The sequence below is a fragment of the Phodopus roborovskii genome, unplaced genomic scaffold (genome assembly GCF_943737965.1).
Source record: "Phodopus roborovskii unplaced genomic scaffold, PHOROB, whole genome shotgun sequence".
In the NCBI taxonomy this organism is placed as follows: domain Eukaryota; kingdom Metazoa; phylum Chordata; class Mammalia; order Rodentia; family Cricetidae; genus Phodopus; species Phodopus roborovskii.
This window is the reverse complement of record NW_026126517.1, coordinates 11,060,910-11,081,651: the sequence shown is the minus strand read 5'-3', so window position 1 is coordinate 11,081,651 and position 20,742 is coordinate 11,060,910. Positions and strand designations below refer to the sequence as shown.

Below are 20,742 nucleotides of genomic sequence, written 5' to 3'. Positions count from 1 at the left end.
GATCCAGGAGTCAGCAAAAATAGAGCCAGAAGACTGTTTATTTCAGGCTTTTGGGACACATGGCCTGTCACAGCTACTCGATTGAATCTGCTGAAGTAGCACAGAGGTAGCCATGAGCAATATGAAAGCAAACAAACCTGTCTGTATTCCAATAAACTTTATTTAAAAGAAAATCAGGTGTTAGGAAGGGTTTGGCTATATGGTTGAGAAATCCTGATCTCTCTGGGATGCTGTCACGCTCTGAAAATGGTTGCTGTGTTGTTGGAATTACCTCCCACTGTATCCTCTATGATAATGGTTTTGACGTTAGGGCCTTTCAGAAGGCCATAGAGAAAAGTAGAAACTCGAGGAGCATAGAAAGCAGGAGGGACTATGGATTTAATGCTTCATTGGACTCTTTATGGGTTTGCATTCCAATCATTATAATAATTTAGGGCAGCTACAGTAAATTCCTGGGGCTGAAGAGATGGCTTAGCGGATGAGTCACTTGCTTCACAATTGTGAGGACTGAAGTTCAGATCCCCAGAACCCACATGAAAGTCTGACAGGTGTGTCTGCTCCCTGTAATGACAGCACTTAGTTTGCACAGACAGAGGATGTCCAGGGCAATGGGAGAACTCTGGCTTCAGCAAGGTACCCTGTCTCAAAATATAAAGTGGAGTGAGATGGGAGACAATTCCTGACATCAACATTGGGTGTCCACCCATCACATAGAAACATGCATGCTCCTAAACATACACAGTGGCAAAACTATTTCTGAACCCTGCTTCTGGATTTAGCAATATAGTAGTAGGTATTTTTGTGGACATAAATTAAGTGAAAAAACTTGCTCTTGAGCTGGGAAGGCTGAAGTAACATGTGCTCTGAAGATAGCTGACAACATGGTCCATTGGGCAACTGCCGAGTAAGAGGGGTCATGGGAACTTCTGGAGGTGGATTGGAGCCTATGGCTGGAATTCCCATAGAAGTGTAGCTGCACTTTTTATTTCCAGTATTTAGGGACTGGAATATGCATTCTACAGGGGATCAGGGTGACAACTGAAGGCTGAGATGTCCAGGTTTATTTCAGAGAGGGCTCTCACCTGTGTTCTTGAACATGGCCACTATTTCTAAGCTTCCAGGTTCTTAGAGGGGAGGCATCCTTCCTCTTGGGGATGGACTGGTTTAATTATGATAGTCTGAGAATTAGGAGCAAGTGCCTGATGCTAGCCAGCATGACCTCAGGTCTCTTGTTCTTACCTCTGTTCCTCACCCTTCCTTTGTGTCTCATGCCTTCTAGATTGGACTTGGCCCAGTCTCTGGGACTTACTCAGCTGCAAGTGAAGACTTGGTATCAGAACCGCAGGATGAAATGGAAGAAGATGGTAAGAAAGGACAAGGAGTGTAACCCTGAGCCTATCCTTACAGGGAGAATTCCTACCATGGGACAGTGGGGAGGTAGGAAGGACCGTGGGTAGTTTGAGCTTCGAAGGTCTTCCTTTGTACTTGCTGGGAGGGAGGATGCTTGAACTTGACCTCATCTCTTAACCAGAGAATATTCTTTTTTTTTTTTTTTTTTTTTTTTTTTTTTCAGTTTCCTTAGAAATCAAAGAAAGTCTGCATGTGTCTCAGCTGCTATTCTGAATCCCACCTGCTGGAGCTTCCAAAAAACTCTGTTTCCCTCCCAGCAGTAGTGATAGTCATAAAAAAGACACATGTTTCTGTGCCTTTGTCCATGAATGCAGGGATCTTTAAAATTGGTGGCTGTCGTAATCACCTAGGAAGCAGGATAAGCTCTTCTCCCGGGGATTCTGACTTCAGAGCCCTATGTCAGGGCTGGAGACAGGCCAGGTTATTTTAAAGCATGCTTCCTTCAGCCAGTTCCCACCTTCCAGTTTATGAACCCGTATTGATGTTTAATAAGGATCAGGAGAAACAAATAGGCCAAAAAGATGTTTATTCAGGGAGAAATAACTTACAACATATACAGATGAACACCAGCAGGTTCCTGGTCCCAAGGATGCCCCTGAATGCACTCCTGTCCCCGTGCTGCAAGCAAGAGAGTTCTCAGAGCCTCCTCCTCAGACTTAGTTCCCCCAGGTAACATCAGCCCCTGTCTCCACCCCAATGGGTGTGGTCTGTGTCACAGGTGAGGACAAAGTAAATATCTCACTTCAAACCAGTTGTGAGGTCAGTGCTCTTGTGATGTGGTCTTGAAGTTCCACCTCTGAACATTTGCCATAGGGATCCTGCTGTGAACACACTTCACATTCAAACATTGCTGTTCCTCTGCGAGCCATCCTTGTCCTGGGAACCATAGAAAAGACAATGAAATATAACTTCTGCTTCCAGCAGAATTTGTTATGTAGCTGGAGAATGAAGGCCCAGGAAGCAACAAGGGAGTGCAGAATGATTCAGTGCTGGTTATTTCGGTTATTTCCTTTGAGTTGATAAGACCCCCGAACGGTTCAGATGAGGTAGTGGAGACAAAGAAATTCAGATCAATAGAGTCATTCTAAAAACTCTGTAAGGCTTTACTACATACATGGAACTACGGTAGAAACCGGAGGGAGCGTTGTAGTTCTGTGAAGGAACCAAGTTTGGGAGTGAGAGGTGCTGGGCTCTATTCCCATGCATGCCCCTCCCTGCCTGTTTGGGGCACGTCCCTTTGGTTCTTTTCCTTTTTAAGTTCCACCACCTACCTCTTTCCTCATCAGTCATCATCATGGAAATCAGTGTCTCCCGAGTAGCAGAGTATTGTTCAAATTGGTTATCAGCTCTTCTCATGAGTCATTTGAATAACGAACTGACAGCCGGTCCTCTGGGCCAGAACCGCCCAGTCCCCGTGGGACAATGAGTGCACCTTGGGCTCTGACATCACTTGTCTTTTATCAGCCACCCTACTGCTGGCACAGGTGTGGAGTAGTTTGATGGTGATTATCAACCCTACACATCAAAATGGAAGTAACTCTGCAGATTTAACCTGAGAGAGCATTCTAGGCACATCAAGCTCAGGACCCTTCAGGAGAGAAGAGAACAAAGCTTTTAGTTCTTGTTAGCAATAGCATATGGACCCATTAATTCATAACAGGTAATAGAGCTGAATTGATGAGCTGAATCTGTCTCTTAAAACCTTAAGAACGTTTTATGACCCTTTGTGTTTCCATATGGTGGCTGTGAGTGTGGGTGTAAGTCATGAAACACAAAAGGACAGGAGAAAAAGTTGTTGAAGGGACAGGAAAGATGAGGTGAGGAGGTAGAGGATGGGAAGAAGGTGGGGGAAGGTCATTACAAACAAATGATGTTTCAAAATACTTCATGAAATCTAATGCTTTGCATGCTAATTAAAACATTAATCAAAGCATACAAAAATATAAAAATATTTTCTGTCAAGTCAGGGTCACAGACCTGAAAACTAAGTTACACAAAGTAACCAGAGCAGTAGAGTAGGGATTGACAGGATTCAGAAGAGAAGGCAAGGCCTTATGGAAGAGGCACCATTAGGCTGTTTGCAGTGAATAAATGGAAACGGGTCCCGTGATGGTGGGGAATGGACTTTGGGCAGAAAGCTTGGGGGTGCTGAGGAACTTCAAAATGGCGGGAGCAACAAAGGCTTGGCATTCAGTTGTGAGGGTTGAGTTCTGACTCCTTCAGAACAGCAAGGCATTGTTGAGCTCCAGATTGCCTCACATATTTTCCTGCTAAAAACTCTTTCAAGGCTATCTCTTCAGGTACTGAGAAGGAAAGAAAAAGGTAATTGGGTAATAAAGATGTCTCAAGGCTAGTAACCTAATTGGAACTGGAAAAAGATTAGTATTTGATTCTCAGACTCACTCCCGAGGCTGCCAAGGACAAAGCTGCCAAGAGCGAGATAGGATCTCTGACGAGTTTTGACTGGTCAGCATCTGTAACCTATAGCGGGTTGAATAAATGTAATCTTGCACATTAGACAGGGTGCTTATCCTAAATTCATTTTTTTTTTTTTTTTGTATCTGCAGCAATTTGTATCAGGGTGAAAATGTCTCTTTATTCAGTGGTCTGCAGTTTTAAAACACAGTTTTCCTCTGAAAGAGGATCTGATCCCACACCAGAATGTGGGTGGACTAAATACTGTTATTCTACTTCTTTCTCTTTTTTTAATTTTTTATGTTTTTATTTGTTTATTTTGCCTAGCTTTTGCATTGTCTCTAGAGAGTCAACAGTTCAGTGGAATTTTTAACCTTTGTTACCTATATGACCCTATATAGGTAACTTTGTCTCCTTGGTAAAACCTCATATCCACTTCACACAGTTGTGCTATTAACTGAGGTAACATCTATAAAATACTTAGGACAGCTCTTGCCACAAAGGATACAGACAAGGGATATTAGCTGCCATTATTATTACTGTTTGTTATCTACAAAATCCATGTTTCTAGATAATTTAAACCTTTGGAGGCCACAATAGGTAAAGTCAAAGTGAATTCTACAGGTTTTGAGGACCCCTCCAGTGGCTTTTTTGGTTGAGAGGAGTCCTGGGTTGTTGGCCCCTGTTCAGAGTTTTGGCACTGGACACACTTTGAGGCCTTGTGTGACACTAGGTTGTCAGGCTGGGACAAATAACTAATGAAAGCAGTAATGGTATGGGAAAGATTCAGGCAGGAGAACCCAGACCAGACGTTTTCCCCCTTGCATCACTGAAGTTATCATCAATTTTGTGGTCCTCACAGTGCTGGAGGGAGGAGGGGAGAGAGAAACAAAACTCTAAGTTCATAAGCATCTGTTGGGTAAGTGCAGTTGAATGCGAAACAGAAAACACAGCAGTATGTTCTGAGTTCATTGCACAGTAAACAGAATAAATTGCTGCTAAGAATGTTAGATTCAAGTGGTTAGGGGTTTTAGGTTCAAGCCCAGCTCTGTTGTTGGCTTACTTTGACACTGAAGGCCCTTTCTGGAACTGTTTCTTGTCTGGAAGGTGAAGGAAGGCAGATTCACCCTTCTATGCTGCCATTCTGTTCTCTCTGAGGTGACTGCCTGAACCTCACTTAAGTACCTCACAAAGAAAGCAAAAGGACCCATCTGGACATCCTCAGATACAGGACAGTCACATGCCTCAATTTAGAGTTCAGAGGAGGGAAGCCAAGTGCTTTTGTGAGAGACAAGAAGCTTGTAACCTCGTGTCCAGTGGGTTGCCTGGCCTCTAAACACTAATTCCTCTCTGGGAATTAGTGAGGAAGCAAGTCCCCTGAGAGGGCCTCAGCGTGCACGTGAGAGTGTAGTCCTGGTGCAGGAAGGGTGCTGGGATAATTGCACATCTCAGGTGCTGAGAGGCAGGGGCCAGAGGTCGATTCGGAAAGCAGCCAGGAGGGTAGTTGTCTTCTAATTATTGCTTGCACTGGAATGTTTTATTCCATTTAGAAAATGGTTTGATTGTTTTGACTTTTTCTTTTTTTTTCATGCTGTAGGAAAACAGCCAGGTGGGGTAAATCCAAGCCATGTGGGTGGTGTTCTCTAATTGCTGGGCTTTCCTTTGCCAATTAGGTGGCTTCCTTAGACCTGCCCTTTTCTAACTTGGTTACTGCATGGGGCAACTGCTTTCTGTATAACTTCTTTCATACCCGGTGGAGCTGCTTTCAACATGTAGATTCTGACCTGGCCCAGCCAGGCACTTTCAAAAGCACTGACATAAAAATCAGATATTGGCTTATCCAAAAAAGAATTCAGGGATGTCATCTCTCGAGAGGCGATTTCTGTTAACATCTATACCTTGTTGAAGATTACTTCATATCTCCGTGTGTGAGCTATCTAGTCGGGTTCAAGTAAGTCAAGAAGAATTGCAGCTGGAAAGCAGTGTTTGTTGAGAACACATCGTTTTCCTGGCCCTCATGTAAAAAAATTAACTCAAAATGGATAAAAAAAAAAAAAAAGAGCTAAAACCATAAAAGCCTTAGAAGAAAACATAAGTGGGATTAAATGAGACCTATGCTCTCAAAGTAAAAACAGTAAAAAGAGAGAAAAAAGTGAAAAGAGAGAGCCCTTAGAACGGGAACAAATATTTTCAAATGTTTTATCTGATAAGGAATATATATCTAGATTGTTTTTTTATTTATATCTCTTATGATGTATTCTAAGGAGACAATTTTTTTAAAATAATATTTTTTATTTTTTTATTTAATTTTATATAACAAAGTCCAATTAAATGAAAACAAACATTTATACACAATATTTGGGAATTTGGGCGTCGTTCTTTCCAAACTACTTCCTGCTGGTAAGGGGCGCTGTCTTGGGGGATTCGAAGAAGATTCAGATATCCTAGCTGTAGTCTGTAGGGCTGTTTTGTCCAGCTGTTTGGAATGTAGGATCAGCTTGTACTCTGTTTCAGGCGGTCTGGTGTGATCAAACCACATTAGTCTGGAAGGAATCCACATCTTTTCATTTTTTGTGGAAACAAAAATAGAAATACTTTTCCCCAGTAACTTGTTCTTCAACTTAAATTTTGGAGTCAAAGCGTTTTTTTTTTTTTTTAAATTTATTATTTTACATGTCGATCCCAGTTCCCTCTCCCTCCCTCCTTCCCTCCCTCCCTCCCTTTTGCCCTCTCTACCCTCTCCCATGCACTCTAAACACCCTCCCCTCCCAACCCCCCACCACAATACCATATGTAGGGGAATGCCATCCAGTTGGGGTCATGTAGATCTGACAGGTCCTGTGAAGTAGGGACTAGGGCTTCTCTCCTATCTCTAGAATAAGGCAGTTATCCCTCCATGGGGGATATGATTGCAAAGTCCTAAGGAGACAATTTTTACATCCCTCCAAAACAGATGTATAAATGATTCTCCCACACTACATGGTCAGTCCTGAGATTGTAAATACACAGGAAGCAGTATACAGACTGAGCAAACTGTACTTGTATACTCAGAGAAATTCTATATCTATATCTATCTATCTCTATATCTCTGTATCTCTATCCATATCTATACCTATATCTATATCCATCTATCTATCTCAATATCAACAATTAAAAAAGAAGGCCATGAATTTGAAAGAGGATACATGAGAAGGGTTGGAAGGAAGGAATAGAGAATAATATAATTATCTTTTAAAATTTCTTTTTAAAAGATGTACAATAGCCAATAAGCACAGGAAATGCTGCTCAACCTTGTTAATCACCAGGGAAATGGAAATCAAAACCACAATGAGATCCCACTTCTAACTATTGAGGATGGCTATAATCAGGAAGGTGTAATGACAAGCGTTGATGAGGATGTGGAGAATTGAAATCCACACACATTGTTGGCAGAAGGCACAGTGGTGCTGCTACTTTAGAAAAAGCCCTCAGAATGTTAATCATAGGGTTGCCATACGATGCAGCAATTGCATTTCTGGGTATAGACCAGAAAGAGGTCAGAGTAGTAACTTACAGAGGTATTTGTTCACCCATGTTCCTAAGAGCATTCATTATTCGCAGAGCCCAAAGGTGGAAGTAATCCAAGTGTCCAACAGCTGATGAGTGAGCCATCAAACTTTGCTACAGATGTAAAGTGAATGTTATTTCCTGATACATGCTACAACATAGGTGGACCTTAAAAACACTGCCAAATGAAGTAAGCAAAGTCCACATATTATGGCTCTGTTTGTATGAACTGTCCAGAATGGATTCATCTGTAAGGACAAAGGGAAGACTACTGATTGTTGAGGTGCAGGACAAAGAGGTTGGGGGCAATGGGGATTTGGTGATATTGGGTATAAGGTTTCTATTGGGATCCCGAGGTGGTGGTGCATGCCTTTAATCCCAGCATTTGGGAGACAGAAGCAGAGGCAGGTGAATCTCTGAGTTCGAGGCTAGCCTGGTGTACAGAGCGAGTTTCCAGGACAGGCTCCAAAGATACACAGAGACACCTGTTTTGAAAAACAAAACAAAACGAAAGAAGTTTCTTATTTAAACAGCTTTGAGATATAATTTGAATGCATGCTCAATTCAACAGTGTTTAGTATAATTGCCAACTTGAGCAACTATCATTGCAATACAGCAGTTTAAATAAGAATTTAAAGTTTGGTAAGTGACTGTACTCTTTCTTGAAGTTCAGTCCAAGAAGGTCCTCTTCTGCCCTTGAAGAAAGAAAAAGGGTCGATAAATACCCAGTGACTACATAGAAAGGTCATAGCAGTTGAAGTATCAGGAAAGATTTGCTCTAAGGAGCTTCTGTACAAATGGAAAAGACAGTGTGATAAATTGGAGATGTTCTGTAGTTTGGATCTGGATTGACCACCAAAGGCTCCGTCTCTAACCTGTAATGCTAAGGGGGGGGGGCACAGGAGTGATGGGGGCTTTAAGATGTGTGGTTTCTAGCAGAAGGAAGTTAGGCCATCTGGAAGTGTCCTGGAGTGGACACTAGGCTCACAGCTCCTCCTGTTTCTCTTTGTTTTCTGATCCCATGGAATCAGCTACTTCCTATTCTGCCTTCACCCCATGTCCATTAAGTAGTGGGCCAACCATGAAGTAAAACCACTACAGTGGTGAGTGAAAAGAAACCTTTCCTTAAGATAGGTTTGTTCATCTAAGGCATTATGCACCAGAGATATAAATCTAATTATCATAGAAAGTGGCAAAAAAAAAAAAAAATCCCCTACCCCTTCTCTATTAGATTCAAGCTCTGCCAAAGGTCTTCATACCAGCTACCCAGAACATTAACTACACAGAAACAGGGGTTGGAGACAGTGGAGGAATGGGTTGTAGCTTACCTTCCTAAACAAACTATGAAAAAATTAAAGAATGATTTCTATCTGTTTAATGGGGGTTCTTGGGTAAATCACAAAATGGGATAAGTATATAAATCTTTTATACCAACAAAGGCCATTTGGGGTGTGGTTTTTTGCCTGGTTTTATCTATCTATCTATCTTTGAGAATCACACACACACACACACACACACACACACACACACACAAGCACACACAGATTATATTTTGATCATATCTACCTCACCATTCCCCTCAATCCTTTTTTTTTTTTTTTTTTTTTTTTTTTTTTGTGGATAGGGTCTTATGTAACTCAACTGGCTTTGCACTTGTTATACAACCAACAATGATCTTAGACTCTTGATCCACTTGCCTCCCCCTCCCAACTTCTGGGGTCACTTTGCTGAGCTTTTAATCTTTCTTAAACTTTCTGAAGTGTTTAAAGGTTCCGTCCATAATAGTTGTCAAATGCTTGCTGCATTCAGGGAGCTGGCATATACACATGTCGAGGTGGTGTTTTTGTGGAGAGCAGGGCAGGCAGGCTTTCAGAACATGCCAGCCAATGATGTGCAGGAGAAAACTGTCATTCAGCAACCATCCTGGTTTCTCACATATGCAATGAGTTGTTGCCAGTCACCTGTGGTAGAAGGTGCTCTGAGCCCCGTTTTACAGATAGGAAAGTGAGGCTTGGTGGGTTCCTTAAAGAGCTTCCCAAAGACAAAGCTGGGAAGTTCCAGAGTTGGAATTTAGCCTTTGTGGTTACAGCTCTTTCTAAGATGGCCAGCTCCCTCTTTCAGCAAGACAGGAGAATGTTTATTTATTTATTTACCATCTTTTCTTCTGATAACAGAAATTCTTATAAATGATCCTTGGTGAAAATTTAGAAAATAACATAAAAGATGAAGCATGACCCATGATCTTGGTCCTGCCACAGGCAGCATATAGCTTTCTAGACTCAAAGTTGGACTATGTATGTGGTATGATGACTTGGCTTTTATATAAAATATATTCATAATCTTTCCCAGGTAAACCCTCTCCTCTATAATAATTGTTTTGGTTATCAGGAGTCACTCTTTGGGATTTACTGCAATTGTCTGACTTGTAGGGTACCCACTCTGACGTTTGCTGTTATAAGCAATGTTGGGCTGACCATGTTTTGCACATCAACCTTTTTGTAGACATGGGTGGGTGTTGAGAATTTATCCTGAAGAATTTCTTTTTTAGAGGGGTTCATGTTTTAACTAGATTGTCAGATCGTCTTGAAAAGGTGATCCAGGCACAAGTTTCACAAGTGTATTTTTCCTCTTGCTCGTACAGATCCTTTTAATCTGCCAGTTTGACAATTATCACATTAGCATTTGAAGTTTAATTTCTTCCCTTACTGAGGCAGGTGGCTCTTTTTTCTGTGTTTATGATCGGGGTATTAAATATGAAAGTATATAATGCTGACTAAAAGTCCACTGAACATGGCAGAAGCTGACTGACTACAGGGGATGGCCTTAAAATACATGTGGCTTTGCTACTGGGAGGGAAACTGCAGAGTGCTGTGTGAGGGTGAACCAGACCAGGATGGAGCAATTTCTTGATTCAATAATCTCCCTCCCTCTCTCTCTCTCTCTCTCTCTCTCTTTCTCTCTCTCCTTTCCCCACATAGGTTCTTAAAGGTGGACAGGAAGCACCCACAAAACCTAAGGGGCGTCCTAAGAAGAACTCTATTCCCACATCAGAGGAGATTGAAGCTGAAGAGAAGATGAACAGCCAGGCCCAGAGTCAAGAGCACCTGGAGTCTTTGCAGGGACACGAGGAGCCCTGTGATACCCAGGATCCCAAAACACACCATGTCCCTCTGGAGGTGGCAGAACCACCTCACCAGCCCCAGGAGTTGCCAGAAGCTTCTTCTGAACCCCCACCATTAAGCTAAACTAAAGTTCTTTGGGGGAAGGGGGAGACTGGGAATAAGGGAAGAGAGAAGGCAAGGAGACTCAGGAGAGAAAGACTGCTAAGGCCTAGTCAGTGGGTGGAGGAGCGCCACCTGTCTCCCTCTCCCAGTGGCATTTTCATCTTGAGCATTTGATGAAGACTTGTTTGCATTGGGACTTGCCCTTCTTGCAAGGCTATGTTAGCCACAGGTACCCTTGAGTAAGGGAGATAGCGCCTTGGAGCTGCTTGCCCAGGCGGGGGTGATGGCTGTGGGGTTAGGTACAGCAAGCAGACTATCAGTGTGACAAGCTGGGCTGGCCTGCAGGGAGGGAGGGAGGGCTGCTTTTCTCCCTGCCTGCTTCCCTCTGGGCAGCCAGACAGTCAGCAAAGCAGAGAAAGGCAGGTGGGAATGTTTGGGAAGCCTGCCCAGGCTCCTTGCTGACTCAGCGCTTGTTTCTGTAGTTTTAAGAGAATTGACTGTTTTGGGGTTCTTTTTGGAGGGTGGGGTGGGGAAAACTGTTGAAGGCAGACAAAAAGGGAGTTGGAGGGAGTTTCGAGTTACTAGGGACAGCTCCGAGTCCTGCTTGTCTGTTTGGAGACATGTGTGCCTTTGTACATTTATAAGATGGTCAGGTGACAAAAAGAACTTCTGAGCCTTGGTTTTCCTGCTTCATTAAGTTGCCATCCCTGAAGCTGCAAATGCAGATACATTAAGATAATTTTTATTTTTTAATTAAAAATAAATCTTTCAGGATGATTGTCTTGTTTTCTTTTCTTTCTTTATTTTGAGACGTGTCCTATGGAAAGAGAGGTATCCAGGTTCCCTGGACCTTCCTTTCCCTATCTACAAAGCAAAAGGTTGGACAGACCACTAGTGTCTAAGTACAGGGGCCACAGAAGTGATGCTGTGGTCATGAGGTGAAGGACCTGAGCAGCTAGACTGCCCCCCATGGAGCAACTCCATAGCCAGCAATCGTACATCAGGGCTTCACCTTTAAAAGTTGTGGCCTTTTAAAATAGATACCGATTTTATTTGCATGTGTTTACGAATGTCTGCAAACATGCATCTCTCTCTTTCTCTCTCTGCGTGTGTGTGTGTGTGTGTGTGTGTGTGTGTGTGTGTGTGTGGTGCGTGCTCATGCCATGGTATGTGTGTGGGGACCAGAGGACGAACTGTGGGAGCTCTGACCTTCTACCATGTGGATTCTGGTGACTGAACACAGGTCATCAGGCTTGGGGGTGTGTGGCTTTACCTGCTCAGCTGTCTTGCCTACCGGGCCCTGTTTTACATTTTGAGTAACTAATTAAGTGATATGTTTCAAAAGGTCAAAACTATAAAAATGAGCCTTGCATCCATGCCAACAATTAAACACAATTGTTGCTAGTGGTTTCTCACTTGTTCTCCCAGCTTAAAAATTGGCATGTCCAATTTTTAAGAAAACATAAGAACAGACTGCCTAGCCATGCCAAGTCATGTTAAATGTAAAAGTTATGTCCCAGACTGGGGCTGGTGTCCAGTGGTTAAGTGCTTCCTTCCATGCACAGGGCCCTAGGCTCCACTCTTAGCATCAGAGGAAGACAAATGAAATGCAGTAGGGATGCCCCACTTTAAATAAGGCCTGGGAAGTGCCAGGCACTGAATGTCATAGGGTTTGTCAGACTCTCAGGCACTCCTACTGGGAGGCTCAGTTTTTCAGGGTCACCTTTAGGGTTCTTTCCCTGTGAGCCATTCGAGATTCAACACCTAGTTAGTGGCTAGCCAGTCATCGATTACTGTCAACTCTGACAAGTTGTAGGCTTGGAGAATACCAGCCAGCTGTTACCAGGGCCTCATCTAGGAGGTAGAACTAATGACTATTCTGAAACAGTAACACACTTCAGAGCCCAACAGGAAAAACCCTGCCTGTGTGCTCTCTCCTTTGACCAACAGTTGGAGGGCAACAGCAGCTTTGATGCCACCAAGGCAGACCTTACCCTTCTGCTACTGAGCAGAGCAGAGAAAGCAGTCTTTCTTTTTCCTCCTGTGAATAGACAAAGGAGTTAAAGGACTTGGCCTCTAAGAACCAGTTTGTGCAGACCACACCCAGCTGCCTGTGTGAGGTGGCTTGTAGCCCAAGAGAGCAGAAAGCTGTTTCGCTCACCTCTACCTACCCCGCAGTACAATTTTACAATCTGCCGACCAGATGGTGTCACAACAAGCTAAAGAATACACACAGTGGCCAGAGTAAGCATGTGGAGGGGCGCCGGGCTAGACTCTGAGGCCATTCTGTTGACCTCACTCTCGAGAGATGCCCGTTTCCTCTGAGAGCTTTCTGCCTCTTACCCTGGGTGTTCACAATGTCCTTTACTGTGCTCTGACTATGACTGCAACCCTACGGATCTGTTTGTGTGCATACATGCTGCTTTTCCCACGTGCTGGGTGCCAGGTGCTCCTGACTCCAGCTTACTCCTTGGCCCGTCCTCTTTGGTGTGTTTCTTGCCTGGAGGGGTTGAAGACATTTCACTGGTGAATTTAAGACCTGGGATTATCGTTCCTTGTGTTTGGTAAGGCCCAGCCCAAGGGTACCTCTGCTTACAAGCTCTTGGCTTATCTTCCAGCCTCAGATGGGCAATGCATTTTTTTTCTTTTTTTCTGATGAATCAAAGATGGGCTAGGCGGGTCCTTTATTATTATTTTTTAATCAACAGATATTGATTATACATACTTAACTATACCTGATACTTTAAAATCTGCACACAGTGTAGAATGGCTACATTAGGCAAATTGGCATTTGCATTATCTCATATACCATTATTTTGTGGCTAGAATATGAAAATCTACTCTCAGTAACTTTTAATTACTCAATATACTAAAACTTGCCATCACCATGTTGTACAATAGATTCTTGAACCTATCCATCCTAACTGAAATCTTTTTTAAAATGATTTATTTACTTTTATTTTATGTGCATTGGTGTTTGACATGCATGTATGTCTGTGTGAATGTATTGAATCCTCTAGAATTTGAGTGGCAAACTGTTGTGAGCTGCCTTGTGGGTGTTGGGAATTGAATCCAGGTCCTCTGGAAGAGCTGCCAGTGCCCTTAACCATTGAGTCATCTCTCCAGCCCCATGAAATCTTGTATTCTTTACCCAGCATCTCTCCACACTTAGTTACCCATCCCTAACATCTGGTAATTACCATGGTTACACTCTACTTCTATCATACCCTCAACTTCCTTAGCATTTACATACCAAGTAAGAGGACATGTCATGGCTGTCTTCTATAGCTGTCCCCTCTTTCCACTTATCCATTTATTTTGTCCCAAATGATACTATTTCTTTCACTTTTGTGCCAAAAGTATGTTATGTGCCAGTTTCTTTATCTATGTGTCAGTTGGACCCTAGGGTTGACAGCCATCTCCGCTATTGTGAGTAGTACTGACATGAACACAGGCATACTACTGTCTCTTTCCCCAGCAGTAGAAAGGGAGTATGCCTTGTCTGTAATCACGCCCTGCTCTTCCTCCATCTCTGTCTTTCCCTTTTCACATGCTTCCTAGGACCTGTGAAAGGCATCCAGACACCAGCTTCACAAGTTCCCTCTGGGATGTTATCGTAGGTAGCTTGTTCTAAGCAATTCTGGAACTGAGCGACTCCCACAGCACCCTCATGCCCCTATCATTTCTTAGTGCCCCTTAACTTCCTGTCGTCAATTGCAGGCCTTGCTAAGAGAATGTGTTCTCCCCCTTCTCTGGAATACAAGACTATGGTCACCAAGGGTTGTTCAGATTTCAATGTAAGTGGTGGCCTCTGATCAAGTTTTGAACTTTTCTGGAGGAAGAAAAAAGAGCTTGGGCAAGTCTTTCAGAATCTGCTTGGCGTAACTGATTCAAGAGACTTTGATTTTGAGCTGGGCAGTGGTGGCATATGCCTTTAATCCTAGAACTTGGAAGGCAGAGTCTGGTGGATTTCTGAGGTTGAGGCTGGCCTGGTCTACAGAATGAGTTCCAGGACAGCCAGGGAGACACAGAGAAACCCTGTCCCAAAACAAACAAATGAGAGAGAGAGAGAGAGAGAGAGAGAGAGACAGAGAGAGACAGAGAGAGAGAGAGAGAGAGAGAGAGAGAGACAGAGAGAGAGACTTTGACTTCACTCTTTAGGAGTGACCCTTTTCACCGCAGTATTCACCTACTGCTGCCTGTAGTAAGCTTTCATGTTGGACTATCTTTGGATAACCAGGCCCCAAATAACAACATGGAGATTTACTATTAATTATGAAAGCTTGACCTTTTGCTTGGACTTATTTTCAACTAGCTCTTATAACTTAACTCATTTTTAAATCTGCATTCTGCCACATGGCTGAGCTACCTCTCTTCAGTATGGCACGTCCAACTTGCTCCAAGTCTGTGTAGAAATCCTCTTGCCTAGATTACTTCTCTTTCTCTGTCCGGAAATCCTGCCTATCCTCTCCTGCCTAGTTATTGGCTTTTTATTATATCAGTCACAATATATTTCCACACAGTGTACACATATCCCACAACAGCCACTCAATTAGGTTGTGAGGTGGGCTGATTATTTCAGTGTTATACAAACCCATTAGCCTGAGAGAGACCAGTGCCATTTTCTGAATCCTGCAGTGGCTCAGGAGCCAGTCTGAGGACCAAGCCAGGATCCCAGGCCCTGCAGAATCTTCCTCATAAACATGACTTCTCTCCTCCCAGACAAGGGCCTGTGGTGGGCATGCTGTTGGTCCCATTGAGGGTTTCTGATGGGATTTCTCTGGCTTTGCTCCCACAGTGCATTCTTTCTGGCAGAAAGCAGACTCCTGCTGTAGAGCTCACGGTAGGCTGTCAGTGATGTTCATCTAACCACATGATTGTATTTTGGGTCACTGTGTGTGGCAGATGGCTCCCATGCTATCTTTAAAGATTTGCTAAGATACACCCAAACCACACGGAATTCAGTAATGCATTGGGTCTCACAGTATGAGCCGTAAACCCCCAAATTCATCTAAACAGATTCATCAGAAACAAGCCTTAAGTATACCAGTTTGGAATTTTCCATCCTGCCTAAGTCTGTGGCTAGGTCAAGACTTAATCCTCTCAAAATTGTAGGCATTTCCTCACCCTGTTTGAAAGGAATCAGAGACGGGTAGAACGTGTTAGGGGCAGAGATGAAATGCACTGTGTACAGAAACTCCCCTTTCAGGGTTTCTACGCATTTCATAGATGTACTACCTAAGTCCTGGACTAGCTGGTGCTCATAGACCCCCTCCCAAGATCCTCACTGCTCTCTACACTCTTTCCAGGCACAGAGGCATCCCTCTTCCTTGGATCAGGTGACTCTCTCTTTGAGAAGCTGGACCCCAGTGTGCCCTGTGCCAAAGAGACAGTGTCCTTTCTCTACTCCTTTTTCTCACACCTCAGCAGGACAGTGTGAAGTCACCTCCTAAGAGTGCTCCGTAACTAACCCCACCTTCTTGCCTGTCCAACCTGTTCACTCCTCCCTCACCTGCCTCTTCTTAATGCGCCTTTTGTAAGTGTTGCTGCGTCCTGCCATTTTCCCAAGAAGGACACGGATTCTTTTTTGTTCCCCTATTTAGAGCATAAATCCCTTGAGGCTGTTTCTCAGTTTGTGTGCTGGCATTTCCTCTTTCTCTGCTGAGGTCTCCAAAGGCCTGCAACTGTGCAATTAGAGGGTCTGTGTTTTCCTGGCTTCCTGCTAAGTTATTGTCATCATTGTTTATTATTGTTATTGTTATTATTGGATCTACAGAAATTTGCATTGCTTACAGTCATGAAACGTGAGGGCCTTCATCATAAAGTACTTCTCCTGGTCCCTGGCCATCCTCAGAGCCCCACCTCTGTCCATGGGGTTTGTGGTTGTCTGAAGTTTTCAGTCAAGAATGTCAAAGACAAGAGCTTCACTGCCCACTGAAATTCTCCCAGACCCAATGAAATAATGCTGGGTCACTTTCCCCTGGATAATCCATGCAGAAAGATGGGTGACAGGGAATCTGTGTTGAAGGCCCTCGTGGGGAAGGGCAAAGGCCACTGATTCTGTCTGGACAGGGTTTGAAGATATCCTCAAAGTGCTTTCCATCAAGAGTCCTGGATGGTGTGAGCATTGTGTGGCCCAGGGGAAAGACAATGCCTGCTGAGTACATATATATATATATATATATATATATATATATATATATATATATAATTAAAATCTGTCTAGAACAAAATCATATTGGGTAGATGGTGGAAAGCCATGAGGCTGTTTGGCCTGTGATAAAAAGAGGTGGAGTGGCAAGATGAGCCCTAGAATTGGGTAGAGTGGCTAGAAGGTGAAGGCAAGAAGGTCTGAACCATGCTTATAGGCTTGGCTTTAGGATGGAGCCAAGCTCCAAAGGTTGGAATGGGCAACAGTCAGAGACATACTTTCCATTTTGCAGAGTGGAAGCTGATGGAGATGGCAGTTATCTGAAAGAGGTTCTGGAGCTTGCAGAACCTGAAATCTGGAGTTCCAGAGAGCCATTAGCAGCCACAGCCACAAACCAGCAAGCATTTTAACATCCATTTTTTTTGTGTGCCTAGTCCTAAAATAACACTAAGTAGGGGGCAAGGGGTGGGCAAAGATGAAAAGGGATGGTAGCTTTGCCCTCAAATGAATTCAAATCCTAGAGAAATTTATAATCTGTAAGCTTGATGGGGCTAAAGATTCCAGCTGTGTTTTCACTACATAGACATTTTCCCTTCCCCTGTGTCATGACATTTTTCCTGGGCAAGGAAGGTGATTCATGGCAGATACACCCCAAAGCATGTTCTTACCAGGCAAGGCTGGCTAAGAAAGGGTTAAGTTCTTATGTAGGCCCCTCATACACCTGGAGTGGTGATTAACACTGGAGCAACAGGTGTTTAAGTTCACCTGAATGTCTCTAATCCCAGTTTGTCTCCAAAATCCTGGGTGGAGGGTGATTTGGGGTAGTCAGAAAGATCCTGGTAATGCCATTTGTAATCTGGGTGTGGATCCCAAGGTGCTTCTGCACCAGTCTGGTTTTGCCTCCTTGCCTTTTGCTCTTGTCTGTCTGATGGGCATTGGACTCATCATGGCTTGCCCACTATTCACACACCGTCCAGGTGTGGTCTGGAATTGGCCTCTGCTTGGCTGCTTTGAACTGGCCTGCAGGTCAACTGGGCCAGGGAGAGGCAGGACACTTTGCTTTCTAAGGGTCTGTGTAAATCAGTGTGACAGCCTCCTTTTCTGCCTGCCAGCCTGCATGACTCCTTTCTTTCCCAAACCCTCTTCCCTTGTGTTTATTTTTGTTGCGGATTTATTGGACACACAGTTAAAGTGCCCATTTAACTCTGCGAACTGTCATCATGCCTGCTTCATGAATAAGTTCATTCATGGACAAAACCCTTTAAACATTTTTTTTAATAAGGTGGGGGAGGCACGGGAGAGAGGAGGAGGAAATAGTGCCCCAGGTCAGTGAGGCCGCCAAGAACACCCGAAACCTAAGGAGAGGCCTCTCCTGAAGCTCAAGAATGTAACAAGGGCCCTCAGAGGTGCCTGGATTTACCCTGTTCATCAAGACATGTGTCATCGCTCCCTCAGGATGCTGGGGTCTAGAGTTCATTCCTTTGTTTTGCCTACTAGAGAACACACAATTTGAGGCAGGCTGAGAGGCAGCTGTGCACCTGCTCAAAAATGCCTGCCAAGAACTTCAAGATATGCCAGGCCGAATCCTCATCCCTGTGGGATCAGAAAGCAGCTCCCTTTATCCAGATTCCCTCGGTTCCTTCTCTCCTTCAGGTGGAGGTGGCCTTCCTTCCCAAGCACTTGGATCCCCACTTTTACAAATCGCTTGACTGAAAGCAGCAAAGTCCAGATGGGCTGGGTTTTTTTTTTTTTTTAAGCATCCTGACAACACACTAGTCTCTGGAATGGGGATTTTCTTTACCACTGTCAGATTAATCCCCTTAACAGACCAAGGATGTAGGCATTATTGCCATGTCCATTTTTAGAGATGGGGAAACTGAGGCCTAATATGGTTAGGTAGTTTGTACAGCTACTTGGCATAGCTCTGCTGCATCCCCCAGGGCCTTAGGCTTTGGCAGCTTGCTTAAAGAATATTGTTTCCAGTATAAAGGGGCATGGAACTGGCAGGCCCTGTGCAGCCTCACTCTCCCTGCAAACTTCCTTTGCCTCTGCTCATATATGGCTGAAATAAGGGCATCATTCTTCATAGGTTGTGGTGCAATCTGCTCACCCCAGCCACCATAATATGACAAATCTGGGTTCTTTCTCTCCTCTTCTGTAATGTGTCCAGAGGCTCAAGAGGTTTAAGGGGTACTGAAGAGACTTGCAATAACCTTGGAAGCAGGTGCCAACATCTGGATGAACTTGGAGGGAAGAGTACGATCTGAAGCAAAGAAACAGGACTTCCTATTTCCAGTGTTCAAGGATGTGGCCATTTGCACCAGGGAGGGAGTGACATGTGAGGAAGATGTGGGACTTGAGGACCACTAAAATGTAGAGTTCCTTGTTACAGCTACAGATGCAGAGGCCACTCTTCCCTGGATGTCCTTGGAGTGACCTCTGAGGTCCCATGGGGCCTTCATGATCTGATCCCATTCCCAGGGTCACCTTTTTTCTGACCTTCAAACACCCCAGGCCACCTTTTCCTTTCTTGACTGTCCACGTCTTCATCTTTTTTGGTTTCTATTTCAGACACCACTTTCTTTTCTCGTGTACTTTGTTTTCAGTTTGTCTTCAAGGCAAATACAGTACAAGATATGAACTCCTCACTCTATAGAATCCAATTAAAACAGCTGTTCCCAGTGCAAATATGAAGAATGCTCAGAGACACAGCAGCCAGAGATGGCTTTTATGACTGCTTTCTGGGCTGGCAAATCTTGGCTTTTGTTATCAAGGCATCTGTGTGTGTCTGGACCCTGGAACACTGATGTGTGGTCACAGGAGCCAAAGGCTTCAGTGTGCATGAGTTTCTTTAGAAAGACTTCGTCACATGAAGGCAGCTGTGGCATAGGAACTCCCAGAATCAGGTCAGTTTTAGACATCGTCAAGCCCCACATAAAACACCAGCTGATGCATGGTGCTCCAAAGGTAGCCTGATTTTGGCATTAGGAGAACTAAAAATATGTTCATGGTGTAATGAAGGATCTGTGAGATAAATTAAGGTGAATTAGAAAACAAATTTTTACTTTTATTGGTGAACTTTAATGGCACAATATAGGAATTCTGTTATGACAACTTCATGTATGTGTGTGAAAGACAGTATTCATTCTCCAGCACCCTCTCTTGTCCCTTTCCCCTCTCTCACTGCTCCCCTTTCTCTTCCCAAACCTTCCTCTTTCTATTTTCATGGTTTTGCCTTAAAAATCTAGATTTTTTTTATATGAGAGAAAACATATAATATTGTCTTTCTGAGTTTGGTTTATTCAGTTTACTCTGAGGATAACCGGTTCCTTCTATTTTTTCCATAAAGGGCAGAATTTATTTTTTGTGAGTGTATAATATTTAGTTAATTATTTGTATATCACATTTTATCCACCCACTCATCTGTTGATGACTTCTAGATTGCTTTCACAGCTCTGGCATTGTCGATATTGCTACAATAGCAGGTTTGATATGGCAGAGGGGAGGGGTATGCTCTGGCATGCTGACTGATTCATTTGTGGGTATACCAAGGAGTATTACAGCTGGAGAACATATAGTAGTACTTTTAGCTTTACAGATTTATTTGTAAAATATATGCATGAGTACACACACATATATATATGTAAGTGTGTCTGTTTGTGTGTACCTTGTTTGTGCAGGTGCCCCTTGAAGCCAGACAGCATCAGATGCCTTGGTACTGGAATTACAGGTGGTTATGAGTTAGGAGCTAAACCTAGTCCTCTGGAAGACCATTGTGTTGGTTGGATATTGGTCGATTTGACACAAACTAGGGGCAGTTGTGCAGAAAAAAATCTCAGTTGGGGAACTGCCTCTATCAGACTGGCCTATGGGAACATTTTCTTGATTGATGACTGATGTGACAAGCTCTAGCTTACTGTGGACAGTGCTGACCCTGGGTCCTGTATTGTGTAAGAAGGAAAACTGAGCAAGCCATAAAAGGCAAGCCAATAAGTA

At 43.7% G+C, this 20,742-nt stretch overlaps 1 protein-coding gene across 1 annotated transcript in view; it reads left to right on the top strand.

The window, feature by feature from the left end:
• Window positions 1–10,941, top strand: part of Barx2 (BARX homeobox 2) — a 67,415-nt gene extending 56,474 nt beyond the window's left edge. The window contains exons 3-4 of the mRNA XM_051197024.1: window positions 1,280–1,364; window positions 10,350–10,941. Coding sequence (XP_051052981.1) covers window positions 1,280–1,364; window positions 10,350–10,616 — 352 coding nt within the window. The 3' untranslated portion in view covers window positions 10,617–10,941. The remainder of the gene's footprint in view (window positions 1–1,279; window positions 1,365–10,349) is intronic.
• The last annotated feature ends 9,801 nt before the right edge of the window (window positions 10,942–20,742 follow it).